This window comes from Hippocampus bargibanti, linkage group LG11, assembly GCF_051943395.1.
Source record: "Hippocampus bargibanti isolate YZ-2025 linkage group LG11, ASM5194339v1, whole genome shotgun sequence".
In the NCBI taxonomy this organism is placed as follows: domain Eukaryota; kingdom Metazoa; phylum Chordata; class Actinopteri; order Syngnathiformes; family Syngnathidae; genus Hippocampus; species Hippocampus bargibanti.
This window is the reverse complement of record NC_142744.1, coordinates 23,712,278-23,738,326: the sequence shown is the minus strand read 5'-3', so window position 1 is coordinate 23,738,326 and position 26,049 is coordinate 23,712,278. Positions and strand designations below refer to the sequence as shown.

At 43.4% G+C, this 26,049-nt stretch overlaps 1 protein-coding gene across 4 annotated transcripts in view; it reads right to left on the bottom strand.

Moving 5' to 3' along the window:
- The window catches only part of spsb4a (splA/ryanodine receptor domain and SOCS box containing 4a), a 71,334-nt gene that overhangs the window by 22,825 nt on the left and 22,460 nt on the right, over positions 1-26,049 (bottom strand). For 3 of the 4 annotated variants that reach the window (XR_016116539.1, XM_089009128.1, XM_089009129.1), the window contains exon 2: positions 2,876-3,867. Coding sequence is in view for 3 of the 4 variants with exons in the window: in XM_089009128.1 (XP_088865254.1) it covers positions 2,876-3,608 (733 nt within the window). In the remaining variant the exon portion in view is untranslated. The remainder of the gene's footprint in view (positions 1-2,875; positions 3,868-26,049) is intronic. The other variant, XM_089009130.1, reaches the window with a different exon arrangement.

Below are 26,049 nucleotides of genomic sequence, written 5' to 3'. Positions count from 1 at the left end.
AAAATACAAAGTATCAAAAGAAAACCAAGAGTAAAAGTCCGCCAAGGTGAAACAAGCACATGCACAGCATACAATGCATACACAATGTGCAATGCACACAATTGAATACAAAGCATACAATGACCCGACAACGAATGGTCGTGCTTGTTTCACCTTGGCGGACTTTTACTCTTGGTTTTCTTTTGATACTTTGTATTTTTTTTCTGTTCAGATGATTTTGATGTTTTAGATTTTGTTCCTGTTGACTTTCTTTTAATACAATTTGTCAAACACAACCTCCTGCTCCCATCAGCCTGCTTTTTGGGATCCGCACCCGCCATCACCACCTTGCCAACCGTGACAGAATGATCCGACCAACCATCGGATCTCGCAGGTACATGCATTTAGGAGTGCATACTCCCTCCTTTCAAACAGAAGCCCTTGAGGCCTTTTTAGAGCCATTACCTGTGACGGCTTACTTGGGCTGATTGCTCATTTCCTTGCTACCATTCACTGCCAGACGTGCAAAAATGTGTCCACTCCAGTGAATTCCAGAACCCACAGAATATTGAGTTTTAGGACTACATAAACATTCAATACAGCGTTAGAAACCTTAGACTCTCTTCTTTCATCAGTAAAAAAGTTAATTCCTAAATCATATGGGTCTGGAGGTATATGAGCTTGAAATGAGGGTGGCTGTCCAAAATACAATTCAATACATATATCACGGTCCTCTCCTGTGTCCTCTGGTGTACCTCAAGGGTCTGTCCTGGGGCCACTTCTCTTTATTATCTACCTACTTCCTCTTGGCAATATTTTCCGTAAGTTTGGCATTCACTTTCACTGCTTCGCGGATGACACCCAACTCTACCGCTCCAGCAAACCATACGCCTCTCTTCCACCTTCATCTCTGTCACTTTGCCTCTCAGAAATGAAATCCTGGCTTTGCCATAACTTTCTCAAGCTTAACAGTGAAAAAACTGAACTTCTCCTTGTCAGTACCAAATCCACCCTCCACAAAACTAACAGTTTCTCTCTCACCATTGTCAGTTCAACCGTGTCCCCCTCCCCTCAGATCAAGAGCCTGGGTGTCATCCTCGATAGCTCACTATATTTTCACTCCCATATAAATAACATAACTCGGTCTGCTTATTTCCACCTCCGTAATATTAACCGTCTCCGTCCCTCGCTCACCCCTCACTCCGCTGCTATCCTTATCCACAGTCTCGTCACCTCCCGCATCGATTATTGTAACTCGCTTCTTTTCAGTATCAATCTCTCCATAAACTCCAACTCATCACCCCTGTCCTCCAGCAACTCCACTGGCTACCTGTTAAACATCGTATCGAATTCAAAATACTTCTTTTTACATTCAAAGCCATCCATAACCTTGCTCCTCCCTATCTTTCTGACCTGCTTCAAATCTCTGTTCCCTCTCGGTCCCTCAGATCCTCATCCTCCCTTCACCTCTATGTGCCCTCTGCCCATCTCACCACGATGGGGTGCAGAGCTTTCAGCCGCTCTGCTCCCAAACTCTGGAATTCACTCCCACCCAACATCCGTAATATTGACTCCCTCCCTATTTTCAAGTCCCACCTCAAAACCCATTTGTTTAAAATTGCTTTCAATGTCTAATTCATTCTGCTATTTTATTATGTATCCTTTTATTTATGGTTTTATTGTTATGTGCTTTGTTATTGTTTTTATTGTAAAGTGTCCTTGGGTATTTTGAAAGGCGCTTGAAATGAAATGTATTATTATTATTATTATTATATACAGTGATACCGCGGTTTACGAACGCTTTAGCTAACAAACTTCTCGCCTTACAAACGTTAAATTCGCGAGAATATAATCTTGGCATACTATTTTTTGGGAAACAAATGGAGCGCCACAATGAGTGATGTGTCGTTCGCGAACGAGCCGGTTCTTGGAGCTGAATCTCTGAAATGAACAAAGAGAGCCAGTTCCTAACAAGGAGCTGGAAATGGCAGCCGACTTTTTTTGTTCTCTATTCCCCGCCCCCAGTCTTCCGTTAAAGCCGCACGTGATTGGTCAAGATCCGTGGTAGAAGTGGGAGGGGAGAATTACACACACACGCACACTCACACAGCGCGTGCGCACACACACACACACACACACACACACACACACACACACACACACACACACACACACACACACGAGCACACACACACACACACACGAGCACACACACACACACACACACACACACACACACACACACACACACACACACACATGCAGCAGTGAGGAGAAGGAGGAGGGGTGGAGTGCAGGAGTTTAGCTCGAGTGAAGCTTGCTAATGCAGCTGCTAACACAGCACCACCAAGTCATTATCAGAAAGATGGCAAGCATGATGCTGAAATGTGTTATTGGTCTGAGTCATGTTTCACTTGTATAGCTGTAGTTTCAGTAAAACATCCAGGCTTAGGTTGGGAAGGGAGTTGGACATTAAAAGTTATCCCTTTCACAACTATGAAACAGAATATTCCACCGACCTGAAGAAAGCAGATGTTTTTTTTTTTTTGGAATTGGAAATCAAAGGGGAAATACAGATGGAATTGATTCACATTTCAGAATATAATTATGGGATTTTTTGAAGGTAATTGGACAGTCATGGCAAAGAAGTAAGTTCTTTCATAGTGCAAAGAGGGGTACACAGTACAGACGGTACATACTATAACACAGTAAGAAACTAAAACTAAATTGCACATTCAAACACATCGTTTCTTTATAATGTAGATTTAGAGAAGGCTCTATTATGGTTCGTCATGCATTTTAGGTTTGGAATCACTGCAAAAATACATCAAGCGAAGTTTACGTCTTGTAAAAATGTGCTGACCACTGTTACGTTACAGGTGAGTTGCCTACTTACGATCCAGTCCATTGACGTACTTCATGGATATCTCACAATGGCCCCAAACAGCGCTGACGATGGGATGTAGCTTCTTGCCCTTCAATCCTCGGAAGGCCACTCCTAAATACTGTCCCTCCACCATGAAACTCAGCGTGCCTTCGTCCATGTCTAGAATGACCAGCAGGGAGTCCGGCAGAGTGAACGCCTCCTCCGGCTCCAAGAAAGATGGGTAAGACGGCAACAAGCTGTGGGCCCTGTTCTTACTGTCATGGTAGAGGCGGTTACGTCCAAGATCCCAGCCCCAGGACTCGCCGTCTGAACCCACCAAGGCAGTGTAGCCGACAGAATGTAGGGGCGCTTCAGAGGTCGCGACGCCAACTACTGCGTGCGTTCCGCGCTGCCGGCAGGGCCAGTGAATCCTCCAGACATGGAGTCCCCTTGTGTAGCCAACTCGACCCCGGATGCAGTCCGTGCTTTGAGCAACTGGGTGGCGGTGAAAAGTCAACTTATCCTCCTCTTTGATGAAAATATTCAGCGAACGGTCATCTGCATTCCATGCGTGACGAAGTTGGGTCTCCAGGCTGGCGCAAGGCATGTCCAGAAGGAGATCCAGCCTAGGAGGCTTGGAGAAATCGGGGCCCCTGAGTTCTGGGTGCTCTGTGCCATGAGCCGAGGGCCGGTAGGATAGGGAACCGCCGCTTTCCCCGCGGCCGTCCACAGACTTGATGCCACCTGAGATCTTCTGGCCCATGGCCACGACGGAACAGGGGGTGGGAGGGGGGCAGGGTGATGGGGAAGGTAGATTTTGTGCAGGTGGGTGCTACCCTGAGCACAGCATAATGTTACCTCATCAATGCGGTGCAGGTGAAGTGACAGGTCGCCACTGAGGTGCGGTAGAGGGAGATGGATGAGGAGGAGAAGGTGGAGGAGTAAATTAAAAATGAAAGATGACTGTGATCAGCTCTCATCCCTCAATTGTCTTTGGGAGAACACAGACATTGCTGAGAACCCTGTTGACAGAAGACAAAAAGGAGGAACGTTTAGAACACAAGTATGTTTCAGTTTTCAAGAACCCAACCAGTATCGCAACACCATTGCGCACATCTACCATCATAAAGGGTCTCTAATGGTACAGTTTCAAAACCAAATATCACTACACCCAATGAGCAACCAGTCTAGAGTGTAATCCTTTGCTCAAAGTTAGCTAGGAGATGTTCTGGCTCATCACAACTATAAATGGCCTATGGGCTACAAAAGTTGATGAAAAAGATTACCGTAGTTTAATTGCAGCCAAATATTAATCACTTCTTTAATCTCTCCACCCTCCCTCAGAATCGAGCTTCGACGTCTCCACATTGAGAGGAGCCAAGTGAAATGGCTCGGATATTTGATCAGGATAACTCTTGGAAGACTTCCTGGTGAGGTGTTTTGACACATCTTTATTTCTGAACAAGCATCGGAACGTGCGCCAAAACATCTTGAACTTAAACACACCCCCTGCTGTATGCCTGCTGGGTGAGAGGCATGGTCCTGCCCGCCACAATATATGCATTGAAATTTCGACTATAACATTACATTAACGATTGATTAATAACAAAAAAAGTTCTGGATGCCATACGGAAGCCCGCAGTAACGCCAACCGAAGTAATTCCCTCTCCATATGACGGGAAAAGTGTGTCACACCCACTACTTTGTGTCATTGGATCCAAAATGGTGACATGCAAGTGACTCTTGATTGCAGTGAATTTTACTGGAATTGAGAATGTTGTCAATTTTTTTTCAATTTACATTTATGTCATGTTGAATGTGGTATCCAAATGAAGAACAGTAATTACCGCGAAAGAGAAAGCGTATTTGAGTGAAAGCTGTTTTTCATTTAAAAAAGTGGGCTACAAAGTACAAAACATTCACGAGACACTTTGAATCAGAAAGAGTCAAATCTACAATATTTTGAAAAACAAAAAAGCGATTCTTGCAAAATCCATGCCCAGAGTGAATCGCTTGCGACTCAACGCATGTTTGCACAGTTCCTAGAATGGTTTGACTGTTATTGTGTTAAAAATCATTGCCAAAGTGGACCACTAATAAGAGAGGAGGTGAGCTCTATGGCACTAAATATGAGCATCGAAAACTTTAAAGTGTTCTGTGGCTGGCTTCAAAAGCTTGTGCACAACATCAAGTGAGCAATGCTGTTGTGTGTGGTGATCGCGGGGATCTAAAGTTAGAGACTGTGACGGACAGGAAAGATCTCTTAGTCATCTCATTTAGTAGTAAATATTCTGTTATAGTAATAGTCTCTGTTATATTCTGTATATTATTTTAATTTCTATACACCTGCACTGTATGCTGCAGTTTTTGTGCAATATAGAACTTTGTTGCTTGTGTTGTAAATACATGTATGTTGTTAACGTACTGGGACGTTCATACAGGACATACACTGTACCATAGTTGTTTCACTGGTATTATTAATAAATGTAGCCAAAATGGAACTGTATAGTGCCACTTAGCAGTTTTTTTGACAACAATACTAGTGCAGCGTGTTCTACCGGAAACAAATTCCTTGTGTGTCCTACATACTTGGCAATAAAGATGATTCTGATTCTGATTCTGATTCTGATGTATGTCCATACTTTTATGGTTTTGTTCTGTTGAAGTGTGATATGGACTGGAGAACATACGCAGCTTTTTTTATATGTACTGTATCTTGTGCTGACCCATCAAAGAAAGAGAGGACAGAGGTGTGCCCATAGGAAAAGAGAGAAATTGAATGACAAGAGTATAGGACAGAGTAGGAACTTTGAATGTCAGGACAATGACTGGTAAAGGCAGAGAGATGTTTGACATTTTTGGGGACTTCAATGGACATGTTGGCGCAGGAAACAAAGATGATGAGGAGGTGATAGGCAGGTTTTGACTCCATATGAGGAAGGCTGAAGGACAGATGGTGGTTGACTTTGCTCAGAGGATGTAAATGGCTATTGTGAATACTTTCTTTCAGAAGAGACAGGAACATAGGGTGATCTATAAGAGTGGAGGCAGAAGTACACAGGTCGACTACATTTTGTGTCAACGGCGCCATCTAAAGGAAATCAGTGACTGCAAAGTAGTGGTTGGTGAGAGTGTAGCCAGACAGCATAGGTTGGTGGTGTGTAGGATGACGCTGGCAGTGAGGAAGATGAAGAAACCAAAGGCTGAAGTGAGGACAAAATGGTGGAAGTTGAACAAGGAAGAGTGTTGCATGACATTTAGGAAGGAGGTAAGACAAGCACTGGGTGGGCAAGAGGTCCTTCCAGATGACTGGCAAACTACAGCGAACATAATCAGAGAGACAGGTCGGAAAGTACTTGGTGTATCTAGTGGAAGAAAGGTAGATATGGAGACTTGGTGGTGGAACGGGGAGGTGCAGGAGTGTATACAGAGAAAGAGGTTAGCAAAGAAGAAGTGGGTCACTGAGAGGACGGACGAGAGTAGACAGCAGTACAAGGAGATGCAGGGCATGGTTAAAGTTAAGGTGGCAAAGGCCAAACAAGAGGCCTATGATGACTTGTATGCTCGGCTGGACAGCAAGGAAGGTGAGACTGATCTTTACAGGCTGGCGGGACAGAGATGGGAAGGACCTGCAGCAGGTTCGGGTGATTAAGGATAGAGATGGCAATGTATTAACAGGTGCCAATTGTGTGATAGCAAGATGGAAAGAGTATTTTGAAATATTGATGAATGAGGAAAATGAGAAGGAACAAACAGTAGAAGACGTGACTGTTGTGGACCAAGACGTAGAAAACATTAGCAAGGAAGAAGTGAGGAGGGCGCTGAAGAGGGTGAAGGGTGGAAAGGCACTCGGGCCTGATGGTTTACCAATCAAGGTATGGAAGTGTCTAGGAGAGGTGAAAGTGGTTTTCCTGAAAGTAGTTGTTCAACATGATCTTCGATGGTGAGCAGATGCCTGAAGAATGGAGCAGATGCCTGAAGTGTACTCATGCCCATTTTCAAGAACAAGGGAGATGTGCAGAGTTGTAGTAACTACAGAGGAATAAAGTTTATGAGCCATACAATGAAACTCTGGGAAAGTAGTTCAAGCTAGACTAAGAGAAGAAGTGAACATTTGTGAGCAGCAGTATGGCTTCATGCCAAAAAGAGTATGACAGATGCAGTGTTTGCTTTAAGAATGATGATAGAGAAGTACAGAGAAGGCCGGAAGGAATTGCACTGTGTCTTTGTAGATCTGGAGACAGCGTACGACAGGGTGTCCAGAGAAGAGCTGTGGTATTGCATGAGGAAGTCTGGAGTGACAGAAAAGTATGCCAGAGCGGTGCAAGACATGTATCATGACCGTAAGACAGTTGTGAGGTGCGCTGTCGGTGTGACGGAGGAATTCAAGGTGGAGGTGGGACTCCACCAGAGGTCAGCGCTGAGCCCCTTCTTGTTTGCTATGGTGATGGACAGGCTGACAGACGATGTTAGACAAGAATGTCCTTGGACCATGATGTTTGCAGATGGCATTGTGATCTGTAGCGAGAACAGGGAACAGGTGGCGGAGAAACTAGAGATGTGGAGATATGCCCTGGAAAGGAGAGGAATGAAGATCAGACGCAGCAAGACGGAATATGTGTGTGAATGAGAGGGATCCAAGTACAAGAGTGATGCTTCAGGGAGAAGCGATAAAGAAGGTGAAGGATTTTAAGTACTTGGGTTCAACTGTCCCGAGCAATGGAGAGTGTGGAAAAGAAGTCAATTAAGAGGTTTTTAGTCAGCAAAAATGACAAATAGTCTAAGAAGAAGCAAAGAAAAGAAGCCACACTGGAGGTTGAGTTAACAACAGTCCATACAGTAACTCCCTCCCTCCCCCCACTACCTGGCCCCTCCTCCCTCCCACCCCATTCCATCAAGCCATCAACAACCATCACAAAGGTAAATAAAACGACTTTATTATATAGTACAGTTTATTTCTTTAATTACAGTCCTTATGGAATGTGAAATGCTGTCAGCATTTAATGAGATGCTTTTTTTGAATGTTGCTGTGCCGATTACCATTTTGTGTTTGGGAGTCTTTTACTGAGCGACTTGCTTGTTCTGTAGCCACAAAGGGACATATGTCTTCTTGTGCCGGTCCCAAGCCCGGATAAATACGGAGGGTTGTGTCAGGAAGTAAAAGCTTGGCCAAAACAAACATGTGGATCAAACCGCTAAAGATGGAGGACACTGATTTGCTGTGGCGACCCCTTGGAGGGAAAAGCCGAAAGGAAAAGAAGAAGATGGAATGTGACGCCTTCCAAACAGCAATTCCCTCCGACCCCATTCCATCAAGCCATCAGCGACCATCACAAAGGTAAATAAAACGACTTTATTATACAGTGCAGTGATGATAAGGTTTCTTCAGCCGTCATCTGTACTTTTTGAAGGTGTCGGACATTTCGCCTCCTATCCAAGAGGCTTCGTCAGTGAAATAAAGTCTGACTGATCGTATCGGCCCTAATGACAGACATGGCGCCGCCGGACACAGCTATGATATGTCCCTACTCTCAGGTTGGGGGGAGCAGAGGACCACTCCATGTGACCCCACTGATTGTTCCTACATTCCTGACTAACGACTGGCTTATTTGCCCCACTCCCACCGGTATCACCTCATCAGCCTTACGAATGTTGCCTAACCTGTTTTGCTTAAGCAGGCTATTGTATGAACGATCCAAATTGAACCTCACCCCACCAGACCGGTTTAATGAAGGATTTAGTTGTTTCATGAGAATGGCTTATTTTACCCCCCTTTCAAACCATCTATGTTCTTTCGCTAAGATTTTAACCTCATTGTCGTCAAATGAGTGGTTGCTAGCTTTTAGGTGCAAATATCAGCCCTTCTCAGTAGTGCCAAACTACCTCCGTCCAACATAACTTTAGAAGAGAGAAAGGCATTAACTACTCTACAAAAAGACAAAAATATTACTATTTTGCCAGCGGACAATGGCAGATGCACAGTCCTTCTCAACACATTGGATTATGAAGACAAAATGAATAGGTTAATCAGTGATTCTAACACTTATGAGCAACTAAAAAGGGACCCTTCCAATAGATACAAGAAAGAAATGATAAACTGTCTCCAAAAGTTAGAGAAAGGAAAACATATAGACAAACAGATGTATTTTAGATTATACCCGGGAGAGGCCACGCCATGTATCTTTGGCCTGCCAAAAATACATAAAGAAGGGTTCCCCCTCAGACCCATTGTTTGTAGCATTGACTCCTCTACAAACAATGTAGCCAAATATTTAAAAACTATCTTAGCTCCGTTGGTTGGTAACACAGAATATAACGTAGAGAACACCACAGGGTTTGTAGAGAGGATCAAAGACCTCATATTGGAACCTGAGGAAACTTACGATGTGACTTCTCTCTTTACATCTGTCCCAACCCCAGCAGTGATACGTTTCTCTGCATGAAAGAACCAAACTTAAACCGGATCACATCTGCCAATTATTGGAAATCTGCCTTATTACTACGTATTTTCAATTTAGGGAGAAATTTTACAAACAAATTCATGGTTGTGCTATGGGCTCACCAGTTTCACCCATAGTGGCTAATCTGTACATGGAAGAGATGTAGAAACAGGCCTTCAAATCCTTCCTGGGGACAAAACCTAGACACTGGTTTAGATATGTGGACGATACTTTTGTCATAATTAAAAAACACGAAATTCAATCCTTCACAGATCATCTCAACTCTGTAGACATTAACATTAAATTTACTCATGAGGACATTAAAGAGAACCAACTAGCCTTCTTGGATTGTAAAGTAATTATAAACGAGCACAGCGCGCTAAAAACAGAAGTCTTTAGGAAGGCTACGCACACTGACCAATACTTACTTTTTGACTCTAACCACCCTTTACAACACAAACTAGAAGTTATCAGAACCCTCCAGCAGAGGGCTAAACTAATACCAACTAGCATTAAAGGTAGAGAAAAGGAGTCAAAACAGATCAGGAGAGCATTCACTAACTGTGGGTACCCTCAGTGGTCATTCAACAAATGTCAGAAAGAAAGAATAGGGAATGAAACCAATAATTCTCAAGATACAAAAAGGAGAGGAGTAGCAGTAACTTACATTGCAGGAGTTTCTGAAAAACAACAGAGTCCTTTGTCAACATAAAATTCCTACTTGTTTCAAACCGATAAACACGTTAAGGCAAAAATTTGTGCATCCAAAAGATAGGCTGCCAAATGAAAAACAAAGTAATGTAGTTCATTCCATACATTGTAAGAATGAAAATTGTAAAGAGCAGTACATTGGGGAGACTCAACAAATTCTCAAAAAAAGACTTTATCAACATCGCAGGGATAACACTAGTGGGCCTCAATCGGCAGTACATTTGCACCTAAAAGCTAGCAACCGCTCATTTGACGACAATGAGGTTAAAATCTTAGCGAAAGAACATACAGTTAAGTCTCGTTATATCGATATTCTCGGGAGTTGGAAAAAATGTCGATATAACCGGACTATCGATATATCCGATCCTGCGCCGAACTGCATTAACAAAAGCCGCCAAAAGAGGGCAACCAAGCGCCATATAAGAAACGGCCATGAGTTCCCATTTTGTGCCTCTTTTTTTTTGGGGGGGGGGGTGAGAGATGTTCCCCCAATGTTGCCTCAAAATGGCACATATAATTCTTTAATGATTGTAAACATGTATGCTTTAATCTTCAGAACTACAGTGTATTTGAAACATATTCATAACTGGATGTGTAACAAGAAAGCATATTATCCGAATCTGAAGCCATTGTTTGGATTCACAAGCAATGCAAGACGTCTTGGCGTGAAGTGATTTTTATTTGCATTTGAATAAAAAGTGACATCGGCTGTCCTTTAATACACAGTATGGAATGTTAATAATTTTCAAAATCATCGCGCTTCAGCAGACAAAACAAGAAACATTGTTGCAAAAAACGATTGCATTCATATACAGTACAGTGGGCATGTACATAACACAACAGGGAAACTGCAACGCTTACATCTTACTGTATTATGTATACAATTTAAAAAAGTCATCAATCTTCTTCTGCTTCCCATTTTTACCTTTTAACACAAACACTTCAATCTCGTCTGCTACACACGAGCTAGCGTCTGAAAATGAAAATGGCTCTGCTACACGGGTGCTGGGCACGTAACAAATTCGCGTGACCAAGTCGACCAATGGCGCGACCGATGGCGTGTCACGTAGCCAAGACACGTGACCAAGTCGACCAATGGCGCGACCGATGTATCGATATAAACAGCAAAATGGCCGGCGGGGGATAAAAATGAGCACCGTAATAACCGTATTATCGTAATAACCGGGTATCGTACTAAACGGTACTAATTATACATAAAAATACTAGAAATGTGCAAGGGAAATGAAAATAGTATCGTAATAAGCGGTACTATCGATATAACCGATATCTATATAGCGAGACTTTACTGTAGATGGTTTGAAAGGGGGGTAAAAGAAGCGATTCTCATAAAACAACAAAATCCTTCATTAAACCGGTCTGGTGGGGTGAGGTTCAATTTGGATTGTTCATACAATAGCTTGCTTAGGCAAAACAGGTTAGGCAACATTCGTAATGCTGTTGTGGTGATACCAGTGGGAGTGGGGCAAATAGGCCTGTCGTTAGTCAGGAATGTAGTAACAATCAGTGGGGCCACAGGGAGTGGTCCTCTGCTCCCCCCAACCTGAGAGTAGGGACCTATCATAGCTGTGTCCGGCGCCGCCATGTCTGGACATTAGGGATATATAAATAGGGCCGATACAACCAGTCAGACTTTAGTTCGCTGCCGAAGCCTCTTGAAAAGGAGGCGAAACGTCCGACACCTTCAAAAAGTACAGATGACGGCTGAAGAAACCTTCTCATCGATGGACCACTCCTGCACGACTGAGAGCTTACACAGACGTATACAGTGCAGTGTATTTCTTTCATTACAATACCACATTTATTATACATAGAATAAGGTATATTGTGTGTAGTTTTAAGGCTAATTTAGTTGAAAATTATATTTTATGGAGACCTGGGAACGGATTATTGTCATTTTAATGGTTTCCTATGGGAAATTAATTTTGCATTTAATTATTAATTTTGGGATACACACTTTTCACCTTACACACTCTGTCTGGGGACAAATTAAGTGCGTAAGCCAAGGTCCCACTGTATATCAGACGGACAACTCATATTAGAGGCTTTGGAGAGAAAGTCAGAGAGGCCAGACTGAGATGGTTTGGACATGTCCAGAGGAGAGAGAGTGACTAAATAGGGAAAAGGATGCTAAGCCTTGAACTGTCAGGCAGGAGACCGAGAGGAAGACCGAAGAGGAGGTTTATGGATGTGGTCAAAGAGGACATGAAGTTAGCTGGTGTGAGAGAAGAGGATGCACAAAACCGGGTTAGATGGAGGACACTGATTCGCTGTGGTGACCGCTGTAGGGTAAAGCCGAAAAGGAAACAAAGATCCTGACGTGGCCGACATGTTTAATTTCAGGACACAACTTGTTCGGAGGCGTCGGTTGTCCTTTAAAGTCCTTTAAGGTGAATAAACCGTTATTTTTGACTTCTTTGTATAGTTTCTGAAACTGTAAATAAATCAGGCCGTGACAAAAATGAGTTTGACACCCCTGATCTACATTAAGTTTGCCGAACTTGCATTTCAACAGCATAATGTCAACAGTATATATTCAAGCGAATATGAAGTTCAGTGGGATCATTTTAACAGGACCTTATGGGAATACTGCCTCATACATTTTCTTTGAACTTCATTAGCATGAACCTTCACCGTCATGATGGGTTTACTCAACTTGGACTAATTCCAGTGACGTCTGAAAAATGACTCACAAAGTGGTCACTTCTTCCAGGTTCCACTCCACAGGATGTGTCGGGGCGCCAGACTGAGTATAAACAGACCTCACATGCAAAAACACATTGATGTCAGTTCTCTTTGCAGCAACAGCTGCACACCCCTAGATTAAACAAACTGAAATCCTTTTAACATTGCCGACATTCATTCCTGCTGAGGGAATCCCTGGGTGGCTGAAGATGTGGGAGCTAGATGTCAACTGAGCTGTCTGGCTGATGACACTATGTCAAAATACAGGAAGCGAGCATTGGGTTGATGAAAAGAAGTGGTGTTCATGCATTGTACTTATTAGGCAGTTCTATAGAAATGCCATCACACTTTGGGTTCCTACGCTTTCTTTCCTCTCCACTTGACTCACATCGGTCCATATTCCTGCCCTGCCTCACTATTGTACAGAAGCACACAATCTGCAAAGAGCTATGCCCTGTCAATGGCACCAAATGGTTGTCTACAGCACAGTTGAGTAAACCACGGTCCGCAAGCCAGATCCCACCCGTTGGTCTTTTTTTAATCCAGCCCGCCGAAGGTTGGTACACAACTCAGGTTTGATGTGAATGATTGCACTCATTTCATTTGGATTTGTAATGATAGGCATTCAACGCCAGGTGGCACAGTTATTTGAACTTGCACAACACAGCACATGGAGGGAAGGGGAGATTAAAAGCATGTGAGAAAGATGGAGTAAGAAATCTTCGCTACCACAGCGGAACTCTGTCAAACAGGAATTGCCAAACCGTGGAAGCAAAAAAAAGAAAATAATAACATAAAAAAATGCATTAAACGTTCTACTACTGTATTACATGAACAATTGATTCATAACAACGAAAGATCTGCAAGCCCGCAATTGCGCTCACTCAAACGACTCCCTCTCGTTACAACAGAATAAGTGTGTCCGCACCAGAATTTTCTATCATTGCATCCAAAATGGCGACATGCAAGTGACTCTTGAGTGAGTTTTACTGGAATTGTGAAAGCTTTTAATGTTGTTCCTTTATATTTACGACATGTACATCATGGCATCCAAACAAAAAGTAACCGCCATGATTGCAGATGAAAAAGTGACATAGATCCTAAGAAGCGGGTTCCGAAATACTAAATATTTAGGAGAAACACTCAAATCAAGAGACTTTGAAAACCAAGGAAGTTATTATTCCTGGAATGTTTGACTGTTGTTAAAAAACTTTCCGGAAATTGGACCGGCAATCGTAGTGATTGGGATATGAGGCCATATCGAAGCAATGAGACCTTCCACCCAAATGGTTCACTTTTTGGCCGATGCACCATCGGGCCTCACTTGCACCTGACAGACAGTGTTAAAAGGCAGACAGTTGCGATGTGAATGACTGTGCGTGTTACTCGAGAAAATAATTGCTTTATTTTAGACATTGACACACAAAGTGTTTGGGAAACGTGTTCTGTTGGTACCCAAGGTGTTTCGAACAAAGTTTACACTATTTTTTAAAATATCAGCAAGGAGAATACATACAGACAATACAGTGATACACCTTGTTGTCACAGTAGTTTACATTATGTATTCGCACTGGTTATTGTAATTTGTACCCTTTGAGCAGAGATCTACTGAAAATGATCACAGAGAGGGGATGTCCTCTTCTTTTCCATTGTGAACGGTGTGTCCAATGCAGAACGAATCCGATTCATACCTGTCAACTCAGACGTTTCCCCCGTATTTTGTTTTTTTAGCATTTCAAATAATGTACGACGTACTACAACTCTTATACAGGAAAAAAATGTGAACCGATCTTACAAAGACCATTTTGACTCAAATCCAGTTCGTCTCAACTGCTGGTAGTCAATGACAATGCTGCCGCTGATCGCTATTATTATCACGGCAAACCAGTAATCCTTAATTGTATACAGGTAACATCGGACTTAAACAGCTTCTTCCCCCAAGCCATTAACTCTTTGAACTCTTTCAACAGTAGCCAAAATGGAACTGTATAGTGCCACTTAGCAGTTTTTTTGACAACGATACTAGTGCAGCGTGTTCTACCGGAAACAAATTCCTTGTGTGTTCTACATACTTGGCAATAAAGATGATTCTGATTCTGATTCTGAAGATGGGGTTCCGTTCCGTCCAAACGGTCGTAAGTCAAAATGGTCGTAAGTCGAAATCCATTGAAAATGTTGAATAGAGACTCGGTGCTAAATGACGAGCAGATGATCTGATTCCAGGGGGGAGGGGTCTGGTTCGCCGGTGTTCGACCGGTTGCCCTCTCCCTGGCCTAAGCCTGCTCTCCGCGCCGACGCGCGGCCCGACCCTGCAGCGCCGAGGCGCTCGACTCGCCACCCCGCCCCAAAGCAGAACGAACAGTTTCAAGGGTCCACGGCCGGCACCGCCGCCGCGATCCTGTCGCCACGCCTGACCAACCTCGGCGTCGGGGGACCATCCCCCCGTTCTCGTCGCAGCGGTCCCGCGCGCCCGAGCGCCGACACCCAGCCGCCTGGGCTCCAGTCCTGGCCGTTGAACACTCCCCCCTGTCATCACACGATCGATTGCTGTGCGAGAGTGAGCCAAAATTGTCCATCCCTGATATACGGGCTTACACCAAGCGTTCTGACTCCTGGTGTTTAGCAGTCAATGCACACACATCCACCCTATTAATGAATACCACAAACTACCTCACAGATGGATGATATGCTCAGGAAAATTGCCTTTAACCGTCGATATGCTTGACACAAACACTGCATGCAAATCGGCACAGCATAGTGCAGACACAAATAACAATAACAAAAATTAAACATTCTTCTCTATCTGTGCCATGTGGATGAAAGTGACTTGAAAGAATTTCCATTTCCAAACTGATAAAAAAAATAACCCTGTTAAAATGTATGGCACCGGCAGCCAATCAGAAGCCTGCTTCGGACGGGACCCTGACTGAAAAGTGTACTTGAAAGCCGCTTAGAAAGAGAAATCCACGTGGCTTTTGCAGACGAGGCAACGCAAACATTGCATTGTGCACCATGACGACAAACGGAAACTGGAGCAAAATCTTCAGCAAGGGATATTGACCATAAATTAGGCAAGGGAGCATTTGTGGTAGGTACTTCCTTAATTAAAAAAAATCCTTTATACTTCGCATCAATGTTTTTTTGACTAGTTGTCTTATTGTATTTTCAATTTGTGAAAAATGGGGCAGGCAACTTCATGGCCGGGCAGGCAATGCCCGGGTGTCCACTAACTTTTTGTCATGAGTTTCAGACACTGCAATAAGTAAATCACCGAAAATCTGTGCCCAAAAAAAGAACTCATCTGTGTAATAACAATCGTGAATTAAACACTGATTAGTTGTTTTGAGCAGCATATTGGCTGAATAATTCATATTTTGCAGCAGCAGTAGCATGGCCTCAAATAATTTGTTGATTTAAAAAATGTGTCCTTATGGAGGACAGTGAGAAGAATAACAGAACCACTTCATGTCACGGTTTGCGAGGTGGTGATGGTTGTGGATCCCAAATAAGCAGGCAAATGTCAGGTTGTATTTGACAAATTGTATTAAAATAAAGTCAGCAGGAACAAAATCTAAAACGTCAAAGTCATCCGAACAGAAACGTACAAAGTATCAAAGAAAACCATGAGTAAAAATTTGCCAAAATGAAACAAACCTGACAGGGTGAAGCAAACACATTCAATGACCCGACACGCAATGGTCGTGCCGGGAGTCCTTTTAACTGCCACTGATTGGAATGACCAACACCTGTGCAGCTGCAGGCGGGGCCGACAGCGCTACCCGTTGGTCGCCAACCAGAATGTGACACTTCATTCTCACATCTTGTAATTAATTTAACAATTAGGTACGTCTGTGTAAGCTCTCAGTGGTACAGGAGTGGTCCATCGATGAGAAGGTTTCTTCAGCCGTCATCTGGATAGGAGGCGAAACGTCCGAAACCTTCAAATTTGTACAGATGACGGCTGAAGAAACCTTCTCATCAACAATTAGGTACGTGATAATTGATATGATTGCACCTGAGGCACTCCTGCACACATGAATGCTCACGTCATCTCACGATTGGCACACTTTTCTCACTCCCCGCAGTGTTCTCCATCCTTGCTGCATGCAACAGCACACACATTGACACTCATCATCGTGCGACACTGAAAATCCATCACATCATTGGCAAATTGTTGCCAGAGAAAGGCAGCAAGTGAGAAGACAGAGCCAGAGAGATGTATAATATAGCTTACGAGGGCCGTCATTAAAATACTGCTGGGCACAAAGACAAGAAACAATATCAGAGGATGGAAAGGCCAGGGATGGGGGGGGGGTTGAGCGTGTGGGGGGTGCAACATCGGTCAACAGCTGAAAAAAAACCCAAAAGAATCAAGTCAGAAATGAGGTCCACTATCTCTCTTTGCCAGAACGGACCACACAAATGTATCCTTTTGCGCAGACCCAAAAGTCATGGACAGACTAAACACACCGCTACTGCAGGCTGTCAGATTAGGAGTGCTAGGAATGTCTCAGCTAAAAATAGAAAGCAGGATCTATCCTATTATTGTATGAGAGTGGGGGAAGCAACACTCACCTCCCGCGGTACACTGACACCCAGTTTATCAGAGTGATACATTCCAGATCATACCGCACAAAGTAAAAATCCATCCATGCCATTGAGAGACCATCCAAAACCTTTTTTTTTCTCCACATACTAAAATTCCTCAAAGTACACTTTTTAAAGTCTTCCTTGGTGCCTTTCTTCATCCTGCATTCTCCAAATAATTAGTTATATGTTTATATAGCACAAGCATAACAACATACATGTATTTACACGTTCATACAGCACACTCACTATCGTTAATTCCCACATAAGCAAATTATGTTATAAGGCAGGTGTCGGGAACCTATGGCTCGCGAGCCATTTATGGCTCTTTTGATGATTGCATCTGGCTCGCCGATGAAACGAAAGACATATTCTCGCTTTTTCACTGTTCATTTCCTGTTTGGGTGGCAGTTGGCAGAAAGTGCAATTTTGATTGGATGATACTGACCTATGGCCGTTGATGTCGTAACAGGTAAACGCCCCCTTTTAAATAAGCCTGACAAATAAAAAAAAACCTTAGTGGAGAGAAAAAGTTCTGCCGTGATTCTAATTTGCAATGAAACAATACCATCGATGAAACAGTCGAATGTCAGTGGCACTATGACTAGCTTCATGCTAACGTTAGCCTCAACATGTGAGAGACAGCAGAAAGCAAGCATGCAAGCTAATGAGCATTGTGCAGGCTAGCTAGCAGTAACTTCGCGTATGGACCCGGCAAGTTGACTTTCATTCCAATCGTTTGGCTGTATTTTTTTTACCAATCACGAGGAACGGAAAACTATTCATATTAATGGTGAGTATTATCACTAAGTTATTTTAAATTATATACTGTATTTTGACATGTTGTTGAAATCACGTGCGTGCATGTTTGCGTGGGTGCGTGCATGTGCGCGCGTGTGTGTGTGTGCGTGTGTGGCTCTCATTGAAAAACATTTCGAAATATTTTACTTTTATGCTCTCTCCCGACCCCTGGAAATTTTTGGTACAGCAAACGCAATTCCTTATGAGAGAATAATTACTGTACTCTTTTTTTGTTCACATTTACTTATGTAGCCAATCTTCTACATTGCATTCAGCAGTCATCATCCATTTCAGAGCTGTAATTGCAATACCATGATCCAGTGAATCTTATACCGACCGACCCTATGTCTATTGAGAACCTTCTCTGCCTTTTGTTGCTTGTTATTCCGCGGAATCTATGACCAGCAGACGCCAGTGCTGCCTGCCACTTTACCACACACAAACAACCGTGAACTGAGACTTGCTACTTACAACTGGCATGGAGCCAAGACTTTGGGATTGTCCAATTATGAGTCTCCATACAGACTCTTTGACCATTTTTCATCTGCGCTTGGAACAAACAGCGGCCAGATGTATGTACAATCTTTATTCGTTGTCACGGTTTGCAAGGTGGTGATGGCAGTTGTGGATCCCAAAAAAGCAGGCAGGAGGGAGCAGCAAGTTGTATTTGAGAAGTTGTATTAAAATAAAGTCAACAGGAACTAAATCTAAAACGTTAAAATCATTTGAACAGAACAATACAAAGTATCAAAAGAAAAACCAAGAGTAAAAGTCTGCCAAGATAAAACAAACACATGCACAGCATACAATGCATACACAATGCATACAATGACCCGACACCGAATGGTCGTGCTGGGAGTCCTTTTGAGTGTCACTGATTGGGAACGACCGGCACCTGCGAGGCAGCAGGCAGGGCTGACAGCGCTGCCCGTTGGTCGCCAATCCAAACGTGGCAGTCCGCCACTGACCTGTGCAGGTGCAGGCGAGGCCGACAGCGCCACCCGTTGGTCGCCAACCAGATCATGACATTCGTGGCACATTCTGAAAATCTGCATGCAATAGCAGAGAATCAAACCTACGCCCGTCTATGTCACTCCAATATCAATGCACATGCGTTGACAAGCTCATAAAAAATACCTGCTTCAAAATCAAAACGTGTGTTGGGGGAGGGGGTTGGGGTACCTATCAACCAGGTTACCTACTACCAATACTACTTCGAAAAAAAATGTCCATGTTTCTCTTGTTTTGCTTATTACATCAGACTGTGTAGCTGTAGGCCCACCTTGTCGCTTTTCATACGTGCAATGTCCACGTGAGGGACGTTTCTTGACTGCAAGAAGTGTTCCAAGTCTTCCTCCATAATGTGCCGAGTTGTTGCCTTCTCTCAATAAGCAGCGCGCGCGAGCGTCTACCTGAGCCAAGCTGACCCGGAAGTACAGGAACGCACATTTTTTAAAAAAAGATTGCGAGATCTCGCATTCTTTGCGAGAGAATGCAAAGTATTGCGAGGGAATGCAAAGTTTTGCGAGGGAATGCAAAGTTTTGCGAGAGAATGCAAAGTATTGCGAGGGAATGCAAAGTTTTGCGAGGGAATGCAAAGTTTTGCGAGAGAATGAAAAGTATTGCGAGGGAATGCAAAGTTTTGCGAGGGAATGCAAAGTTTTGCGAGAGAATGCAAAGTATTGCGAGGGAATGCAAAGTTTTGCGAGGGAATGCAAAGTTTTGCGAGAGAATGAAAAGTATTGCGAGGGAATGCAAAGTTTTGCGAGAGAATGAAAAGTTTTGCGAGGGAATGCAAAGTTTTGCGAGATCTCGCAAAGTTTGTTTTTTTTTTTCTTCGATGTCCCCTTAGGGGCTCTGTAGTTTTCAGACCAAACACCGCAAAATGCATTGAGGTGGTGCAAGGTATGTCCTTTCTTGGTCAGGGGCGTTTCTTCAGTGACGTGACGTGAGGACTCACCAACTCAAAAACAAGACTTCCGGAATATTCAGCGCAAGTCTTACAACGTAAAATATAGCTATATGCGGTGGAACCTTTGTAAAATACGCTCAGTAGAAGTTATTTGAAGCGATTTTACAAATTATGGACACAACTTGTCTGGGGGCGTCGGCTGTCCTTTAAAGAAGAGAATGCAAAAACAGGGGGGCAGGGGCACACAAGAGTTTGGTCAAGGGAAGAGTAAAAGTGTGCTCTCCGCACGGTATCATTCACAGGGGTGAAAAAAAAATATAAATTTAAAGAAAGAGTGACAGAAGTAGCAGCAGCTTGCAGGCGAACCTTCCTCTCTTGGAAAATTGGACTCAGGAACTGCAAATAATGCTCACTAAACAACTTTGAAGCCACCATGGGGTATGCTACAGTGATGGATAAGCATCCCACTTACCATCACTCCTCCAAAGAGAAACGAAAGCCATCATTCAATTAGAACGACTCCCCAGTGAGCATCCCCACGTCGGACAGCATCTGCCCAAGCCCATGCTTCAACTCATCTATCCAACCGGCAAGAGAACGCAAGCAGACCAGAAGAGGAGGAAGACGCGCGGCGGCGGACAAGTCGGAGAGAGAGGAGAAAAGAGACAATCCCTCTGTTGTCAGCAAGCCGGTCAGCGGATGCTCTCCTCTTCCCTCCCTGGAGCTTTTCTGCTCCTTCCTCCCACTATGGTTCTCACCCTGGAGCTTATTTGTCCAGAGACTGTTACTTATTCCGACCTCCCCGTAACCCCTTTCTCACCTTCCCCCAGCACACTCTTGACTCACAATTATGTTCCCAAGGCACCATAGTCACTAGGAGCTCCGCAGAGGTACTCACGGTGCGATTGTTCACTTTAAGAAAACCAAACGGTGATCAGGTGCAATGCATGACCTTCATAAATTATGTGTCATCTGAGCAGGGGGACATGGCCCAGCTCAATGAATTCAACAACTTTGTAAACAAATGACAACAACGGTGGACAGAGAGTATTTTTATTCTTTGGGCTTGGCGTTTTTATTTACAATACAATACATATTGATCTATATTGGATTGGATTGGATATGCCTTTATTCGTCTCACAGTGGAGAAATTTACATTTCACAGCAGCAAAGTGATGAAAGGAATGAAAGTAGAAAAAAGAAACACATGAGCTGCTGGAAAGGCAGCCACTCTCGCGGCGCCGTCTTGAAGTCCAAAGAACAACAAAAAAACAAACTAAATAACAAATAATATGACAGCATAGAGACAATATGACAAAACAAAGACACAGAGACACATTCATTCTTCAGGACTTGCTGTACCCTCTTTGTGATGACATGAAGCAGTTCTAGATGAAAGAGGAGAGGATCAAAGCGTCTTTCCACCAGTGGATCAGGGATTGGATTGGATTGGATTTGCCTTTATTAGTCTCGCATTGGAGAAATTTACATTTCACAGCAGCAAAGTTATGAAAGAAATGGACATCATGGTGGAATGTGCACGTCAACTACAAGCTAAATGTTGAAAGCAAACACGCAGCTGTAGCATCCATTGACGAAAAGAGATTGTCTCACATCTCTGTCCCCCATAAATCAGCTTCAATTCCATCCCGCGACAGTTCCATATACGCATCGGCGCTCTGCGCTGACGCTCCTTCCTTCTTATCGCGGGTTCCTCAAGCCATGCATCCATCCAGCCGCAGACTGTCAAACAGCACCGACCTTCCGCTGAACAAAGCAGGGATGTGAAGATGCTGCCCATGACAGGCGCAAAAAAGCACAATGGCCCCTTTGGTGTCCAGCGATGACAGTCGAATGGCAGCGACATTCCTCCCATTCAAAAACAGTACTGGCATATTCATGCTGCCGAAAAGGCGCAACCGCTCAGCACTGTCTCCTCCTTGATGAATGTCCTGGTCAAAAATGATGAAAAACAATCCGTATCCGTTCCACACGACGCACAACAACACAAAGTGACAAAAGAAAACACAAAAACAACAACAAAAGCAAGGCTCATCAGAGCACTTGCTGACGGCTGCCTACTCGGGCGCCATCTTGGACTCCTTATATGGCGCTTTAACAACAGCTGAAGCTGTAACAAAGCACTTAACATGGACAGCGATCATATATAGGAAATAAAGTGGTGACTAAGACAGTAGAAAGCACCACGGAATAAAACCAAGATCATATTTGATCATTTCATTTCGTTCCTCACATTGATTCTGAACATTTCAAGTACATTCCGCTGTATCATTTTGTAGCACATCACACAAAGCGTGGACTGTGCGGCTGTTTCTAGCTGGAAATAAACCTTTGCTTCAAAAAAGACATTTCATGTTCTTCCAGTTCCATTCCTACTTTGACAGTATATGGAGCGGATGAATCCCTGTTGAGCCTCCGACTTCAGTTGTTATGCCAATTCAAGGGTGCTGACATGTTATCTGGTGGTTTTTGTCCCCTTGACAAAAAAGAAAACAGAGTAACGTGGTGGAAACTAAGATGAGATGGAGAAATACGAGTGGGTGAAAGAGAGGTGAAAATTGAACCTGCTGTGATCTCATCAAGCTGAGTCGCCAGCAGGCGGCTGAGAGGAAAAACCGTTGCAATGCCCCGACACTCCCACCCTCGGCCCTACTTGTCATCTTACAAAGAGCTCACACCCATTGACCGATCGGATCAAGTCCCAATCGTTCCATCTTGCTTGCTTGTCTACTCAAAGTTCGTTTTTCTACTTTCATTCCTTTCATCACTTTGCTGCTGTGAAATGTAAATTTCTCTACTGTGAGACTAATAAAGGCATATCCAATCCAATCCAAAGCACATGGTAACACGTACTGCTGCACAAGTCATGAGACCAGCTAAATGATTCCATTTAGGACAATTCACTCAAGAACAAAAACTCTACCTGAAAAATCATGTGAAATTGCTTTAAAAAAGAAGAGAAAAAAAAGAACAACTCAAACTGCATCTTGTATGCGTCAAACAAAAATTATTTTTTATCGCAAATGCCATATAACAGGTTTCCTTTTACTCGTCACACTCCCAGTTGAATTTTTCTGTAAAAGTGAACATACAACTTTAAAATTCTTCTTCATACTTTTAAAGCTATCCATAACCTTGCCCCCCATACCTATCTGACTTTCTTCAAATTTCTATTCCCTCTTGTTCCCTCAGATCCTCTTCCTCCCTCCACCTCTGTGTGCCCCCTGCCCGTCTCAGCACAATGCGGGACAGAGCCTTCAGCTGCTCTGCCCCCAAACTCTGGAACTCATTTGCTCCCAACACCTTCAAGTCCCATTTACAATTGCATTTTCTGTGTGGCTCTCTCTCTTGTTTCTATTTATCAATGTATTTTATTTATTGCATTGTATTTGTGATTCTATTCTATTTATTATAGTATCTATGCTCGTCTGTGACTTTACAGTGTCCTCGAGAGCTTTGAAAGGCGCTTGATATAAATGTATAATAATAATAATACATTTAATTTACAAGCGAACACCCAATGACACTTTCCAATAAAAACAACAATACACAAAACAATAAAACCATGAATAAAATGCTAAATCATAAAATAGCAGATTAAACTAGACCATGAAAGCAAGTTTAAACAGGTGGCTTTTGAAAGTAGGAAGGGAGTCAATGTTACGGACGTTGGGTGGAAGTGAGTTCTAGAGTTTGGGAGCAGAGCGGCTGAAAGCTCTGCACCCCATCGTGGTGAGACGGACAGACGTGGAGGGAGGACGAGGGTCTTAGGGCCCGAGAGGGAACGGAGATTTGAAGTAGGTCAGACAGATAGTTATAATAGTTAACCAAACAACCAACCATTTAAGCAAACAATTACTTTAGTCTACAAAAAGAGCTTTGTCTCTCCTGCCTTTAATGTCACGCATGGGTGAACAACTAGCCTGTTTATCATCAGCCAAACTTTTTCGTGACGAGTTATAAAATGTCACTGATAAGTGACCTTATTAAAAAATATGAAGGGAAAAAAAAACGCTTGAAGCAAGAGAAACGCTAAATGCAAAAAGTGCGTGATTTGTGGAAAGAAGGAGTATATTTTGAATTGAGGGAATATTTCATCTTGGTTAAATTTTGCACTGCTCTTCCGATGTTGTACGTGTAGCCTTTTTCATTTAATTGCTCTGTGACGCGACATCATCATCCGAGAGGTTTCCCTGGGGATGTTGGCCACTTAGGCCATCTGGGAAGTGACGCATGCATTATGACAGCACATGCATTGAAAGGAAATTTCACATTGGGACATCAAAACTCACACCACTATTCATCGAAAGACGACTGTAGCTTACACAATTTGTATTTTTCACCATTATGTCACAGAGAAAACTGAAGCGCACAACTACATAAACGCAGTTTAGCAGTCAGGTTTTAGAAGTACAGATCGTACATGAAGTGCATGGCTGGATGATGTACGCACGCACGCACGCATGCGCGCACAAACACACACACACACACGCGCACTCATTTGTTCTGGACTCAGTCTTAAAACGGACGACTGTGATTGCAGACCTGCATGTCCGAGGGAAAGCCAACCTACTTCCTGTATCAGCCCTTTCCTAGTGGTTGTGAAGTCACCAGAGCGCCAAAGGCGACTTCTGGTGACTTCTGGTGGACAGTTTACAGCCATAATGACCCAACTTCTCCAGTGATATTATGACCATTTCATTGCATCACATGTCTGCGCATTTTGCAGCATTTGGGCTCTCAGACGTCCACGCACAAAAAAAGTGCAGAGGCATGCACATCCGAGGTGAATTATGGATGAGTCACAGCAAAGTGTTTGTCTCAGCTGTGTCCAAAGTATGGCATTTAACTTAGTGGATGATTTGTTCGGTTACTGCAAATTGAATATGAGTCAAGATGGGCTCCTGGGCACTTGTCAATAAAGGTGTCTAGTGAACGACAATTTAATGTGGTTTGCTGAAACAATGAAGGGAATGAATCCTACTCACTCACCACTGTAGGGATGTCGAAAGAACTCATTCCCAATGTATCCTGTTGTGCGAATTATGTATGAGGTATGAGGTAATTGATGTTGCACATGAGATGGCCCACAAATGTTGAGGTTGTGAAATGCACATATACTGGTACCGGCGTTGGTCATTTGGTATGGGTCACCCAGAAAGGATAAATAACTTTCGTTTCATTTCTTTTGGAATCTGGTTTACATTGGAAAAATTACTGGATTCTCTGATACATCTGTCACTCTTCACGCAGGTCAATGCGCCATGGTCAGGTAATAGGTTACCCCTAAAATGAAACCCAAATTAAGTTGCAAAATAAGTAAAAATAACAAACGTCTTCGGAAAGGTTCTTTGGGAAGGGAAAAGGCTCAGCCAGGAGACATAGAGGAGCCTACGGTTTCCAAGAATAACAAGGCTACATTTACTACTTAAAATTGGATTGGATTGGATTGGATTGGATTTGCCTTTATTAGTCTCACAGTGGAGAAATTTACTTTTCACAGCAGCAAAGTGATGAAAGGAATGAAAGTAGAAAAACAAAATACATGAGCTGCTGGAAAGGCAGCCACTCTCGCGGCGCCGTCTTGAAGTCAAAAGAACAAAAAAAAAACTAAATAACAAATAATATGACAGCAAAGAGACAATATGACAAAACAAAGACACAGAGAGACAGTCATTCTTCAGGACTTGCTGTACCCTCTTTGTGATGATATGAAACAGTTCTAGATGAAAGAGGAAAGGATCAAAGCGTCTTTCCACCAGTGGATCAGGGACATCATGGTGGAATGTGCACGTCGACTACAAGCTAAATGTTGAAAGCAAACACGCAGCTGTAGCATCCATTGACGAAAAGAGATTGTCTCACATCTCCTGTCCCACATAAATGTGCTTCAATTCCAAGGCGCAACAGTTCCACATACGCATCGGCGCTCTGCGCTGACGCTCCTTTCTTCTTATCACGGGCTCCTCAAGCCATGCATCCATCCAGCCACAGACTGTCCAACAGCACCGACCTTTCCGCTGAACAAA